The sequence below is a fragment of the Adiantum capillus-veneris genome, chromosome 11 (assembly GCF_014529385.1).
Source record: "Adiantum capillus-veneris isolate H3 chromosome 11, ASM1452938v2, whole genome shotgun sequence".
NCBI lineage: Eukaryota > Viridiplantae > Streptophyta > Polypodiopsida > Polypodiales > Pteridaceae > Adiantum > Adiantum capillus-veneris.
In genome coordinates, this window is record NC_140941.1 from 138,354,327 (window position 1) to 138,358,882 (window position 4,556).

The window sequence follows — 4,556 nt, forward strand, 5'->3', positions numbered from 1 at the left end:
AAAGAGGTATTGCATGGTGTTCTTTCTTTCTGACCCTAACATTACCAAAATTGAAGCCAAGATTCTACAAGAGATTGGTTTAGACTTTCCCTTTTGGAGGTGTGGCACTTCGCAACAAACAACAAAGTCAGGTGACAAAACTTGAAACCTCATGAACATGAGCATTCTATGCAATGCACTTTTTGCACAACACAACTATTTAGACATGTCACAAAGTAGGTTTCCTATGAGTGCAAAATTATGCAGGGTCAACTGGTGATATAACATGCATTCTCCGTCGCTAAGCTGCCAAATAGGCACTTCAATATAGTGGTTAGCTCTCTTTGGTCCTTTGCATCCAAGAGCTCATATGCAGAGCTAGGGCTAATGCGTTTCCATGTTTGGGTGGGGGGGGATGAAGGAGGGGTAGCTTTTTGGAGGGATTAGTGTAGGCAAGCCCTTGCATGGATTCGAGAAAGCAGGTTGCAAATTGGATTCGTTAGCTAGTAGGGCTCGTGAAAAGATAGGTTCGCTTTATCCAAAGGCTGTTCAAAATGAAAAATGGCCGGCTCAAATTTGGGCAAGAAGGTTCTCAAGCCGGTTCAAATTATGGAATTTCTAGTTATAATATGAGATTTGTAGTGCGATTATCCCCCTCAAATTTATATACGTGTGAAAAGGTTCCAAAGCCGAGTCCACAACAAATGTTTTGGAACCCTAAGAGAGCCTGAATTTGCAAAAACAAAAAAGATCTAATTTGTCTTTTGGGAAAGGGAGGAAAAGAACTTTTTCTAAATTAAAATCTTGCCACTAATGTTAAGAGTAGCTCCTTAATTGGCGTGCTGGGATGACACGTGTCATTATTGGACCTTTGGTGGATCAGCCAATGGCTGACTGCGCTATATTAATAAGGGCGAGGCGCACATTGTGCTTCAGGACAAAATCGCCATAGCCAAACTAGGCCGAAGCTTTTTGCTTTTCTGTCAGCCATCCCTTCTCTCTCTTCTCTCTCTCTCTCTCTCTCTCGCTTATTGATCGCCATAGCCTGCACCCTACGTTGAGGTTTTAACTTCTGGTGAGTCCTCTCTCCCTTTCTCTTCTTCGCCCTTTTTCATCAACCACCCACATTCTTCATTTCTCTGTGTAGCCTCCCTCTTTGCATGCAGATTTATATCCACTCATCTTCTCACTATTTGGTTCACCATGCGAGATTTAATTGCATCCCTCTCATACTCCAGCATGCAAGTTTTTCTCTCAACCGTCACAAGATACTTCTTATCAGTTCTCCATCTTAGTATCGCATCACGACATGCATCTGCAAGTACGCAGACGGAGGAGCCTCCTGTAGAAGCTGCATCAGCTCCTCGTCCCATGGTGAGCTCCAATCCCTTCGACAGAGTCATTATCGTTGGCGCCGGGCCTTCTGGTTTGGCAACAGCTGCATGCTTGCAACGTCGGGGAGTTCCTTTTGTCATACTCGAGCGTGCAGGATGTATGGCTTCTCTGTGGAAAGAGCACACATATGACCGTCTCAAAATGCACTTGTCCAAGGAATCCTGCAGACTTCCTTTCATGGATTTCCCTGAAAAGTATCCCACTTTTGTCACTCGGCAACAATTCATTGACTACATGGAGGATTATGCCAAGACATTCAGTATTCAGCCCCGCTACAACGAGACTGTGCAAACGGCGAGCTTCGACGAGGCTTCACAGACATGGTGTGTGCAAACTACTGCTGTGGGACCCTTCGCTGAGGGCCCCCGTCGGAAACTCACTCACCAGGGGCGATGGCTCGTGGTGGCTACAGGTGAAAATGCGGAGATGGTGTTACCGGACGACATGCCGGGCCTGAATGAGTTTAAGGGTGGGTATGTTCACTCTAGCCAGTATAGGAATGGGAAGGCTTACACGGGAAAGAAAGTTCTTGTTGTCGGCTCTGGAAACTCTGGCATGGAGATTGCTTTGGACCTGACCAACTTCGGTGCGGATGCTTCAATTGTTGTGCGCAGTCCGGTGAGTTTGAGCATCTATATTGAACTCCTTTATTTCTGGTGAGCTAGGAAGATAATGTCATGGGAGCTTGGAGTTCATGCAGTTATAAGGTAGTTGAATTGGGCCTGGCTGTCGAGAGTAATTGAACATGGCCCTTGAAGTTGATGGAAGTTGTGTATATCTATGCTGTGTCTGCATGGGCATACCAAAATAGGTGCTAAAGAATGCTTTTGGTGACGGCAGAGGGTTAATGTAATCTTGTAACTGTAATTTCAGGTGCATATTCTCACGCTTGAGATGTTTGGAATGTCTACATTCTCGGTCGCCATGCGGTTACTGAAGAGGTTACCGATGTGGTTGGTCGATTACCTGCTGGTGGCGTACAGCCGTCTGGTTCTGGGGGACACAGCAGCTGTGGGGATTGAGAGGCCTAAAGTGGGGCCTCTGGAGCTAAAATGCAAGATGGGGAAGACACCTGTGCTGGATGTGGGGGCTTTGCAGAGGATACAGGCTGGAGACATTAAGGTGGGTGAATTTTGTGTGAGGTGTTTTTGAGGGGTCGAGTACAGGCGCCTATGCATGAGCACTCCCATGAGCACTAGATTTTGTGTACTTGTTTGTGTAAACCTGCGTTATTAAAGATGTGCATTGCGCCGTTTTGCACTATGCTGCTACAAACACAGAAATGCATGTGGGCTAGCTGTGTGTCTCTCTCCCCCGCCCCCCTGCCCCTCTCTCTCTCTCTCTCTCTCTCTCTCTCTCTCTCACACACACACACACACACACACACAGAAACTCGATCTCGCATGCAACATATCCATCTCTGGTCAAGGTTGAAAGCTTTTTTTTTTTAATAAACGAGTGGATTCCTTTGTCAGTTACTTCCAGTCTCCCCCCGTGCTTTCATTGAGATTGAGTGTACCCTATATGAATGAACAGGTGAGGCCAGCCGTGGAACGCGTGATGGAGACCGGCGTTCGATTCAAGGATGGCTCCTCTGCACACTTCGACGCTCTTATTTTCTGTACTGGCTACAAAAGCACAGTCCTTCATTGGCTTAAGCAGGTGATAAATTTTTACCATTGCCTTATTTATCCGTCTCACATAGATGAATTTGTTTGCAAAGGACAAAAGTAATGCCTGTTTTCTGATTGGTTTCTGTACTCTGGCCACTTAATCACTACCAGAATCATGAATCGCGACTACCTTTCTGTCCCATGTGGACCTATATTTTGCATGCCTATTTTTTCATTGGACGCACTTAATTATCCTATATTCAGTAATATTTTAAGCCATAAATGATAGGATTCTATATTTTATTTTTCGTAATTTTATTGTCCTCATGGAGCTTGGTCACATGGCTCACGGATAAGCTCTGAACTAGCAGTCTAAGGGGGCTTTCCCCGGCGGCTTATTTATCCGCTAAACTCTAGTTGCTATTTTTGGAGGATAAACGCTGGGCATGTAGTAAAAGTGCGCCGAGCCTTTTAGGGATGGGAGGAAAGACACTGCCTAAAATAATAGGGTGTCTACACGTGGCGGGATGCATCTTGTGCAAAACTGTGCGCGGTGATTGTATTTTCTCTCTCTAATTATTCAGATTTGTGCGCAGGACAAAGAGAGATTCTTTGGGACGGACAGCCTGCCGATAGGGAGGGCGTGTGGGCAGAGCTGGAAGGGCAAGAACGGGCTCTACGTCGCAGGCATGTGCAATAAGGGCATTCTGGGAGGCACTACCGACGCAGAGCGCATTGCCCACCATGTGTATACCACCCACTTTGCCAAGCCCACCGCACTGCCTCTTCCTCTCTCTAGCTGACCTCCCTCCCTCCCTCCCTCCCCCCCCCTCGCTCTCTCTCTCTGCATGTATCCCTCCTCTAGCTGACTTCCTCTCTCTTCGCAAGTAACCCCTATTGAGCTCCGTCTAACTGTGTTTAACTAGAGAGGCTCTCCTTTTCTTTCTTCTTTCTTTTCTCTTATTAGGCTTAGCTTTGATTGGCCGGTGCAGTTCGACGCGGGTATTTGGTAGGCTCTCAACCACTAAAGACTAGCACTCATGCCGTATGTAAATACAAACACAATTTTTGCATGGGTAGTCCTCGTTTAACTCAATCGACATGTAATTTGCCCCTCACTGCTTCAAAAGGTGGCCATTTTTTTCAGATATATATTGAACACTTTTCTTTTGGTTAGAACTTGGAAGTTTGATCCTTTCGCTGTCCACCTTCCGATCTTTCTTGTATTGTTAATCCTTGTGGATGATCTATAAATATTTTGTTATAGCAGTACTATGTGAAGGTGTAACACTCCTTGTTGTAAACCCTGTACATATATACAGTGTGACTTGCCCACACTCTCGTAGATAATGTGGTGTCTTCAAGGATCCAGTATGTGTGTGTGTGTGTGTGTGTGTGTGTGTGTGAGAGAGAGAGAGAGAGAGAGAGAGAGATTGATTAAAATATCGTTGGTTGAGGTCAAATATGATCCATGGACCACTATAAAACATTACAACGTTTGATTCTAAATGAGCCAATAGATACATATGAGGTAGGGTAAAGGAGCCAGTTGTAACACGGGTGCTTTTT

At 45.7% G+C, this 4,556-nt stretch overlaps 1 protein-coding gene across 1 annotated transcript; it reads left to right on the forward strand.

Annotated features, from left to right (window-relative positions):
• Positions 1-908: 908 nt before the first annotated feature.
• LOC147448102 (putative indole-3-pyruvate monooxygenase YUCCA9) lies at positions 909-4,182 on the forward strand. The gene is made up of 4 exons (XM_086523966.1): positions 909-1,992; positions 2,248-2,496; positions 2,911-3,036; positions 3,584-4,182. Exons 1-4 carry the CDS (start codon positions 1,183-1,185, stop codon positions 3,788-3,790), a joined length of 1,392 nt encoding a protein of 463 aa, XP_086380092.1. The 5' UTR covers positions 909-1,182; the 3' UTR covers positions 3,791-4,182.
• Positions 4,183-4,556: the final 374 nt, after the last annotated feature.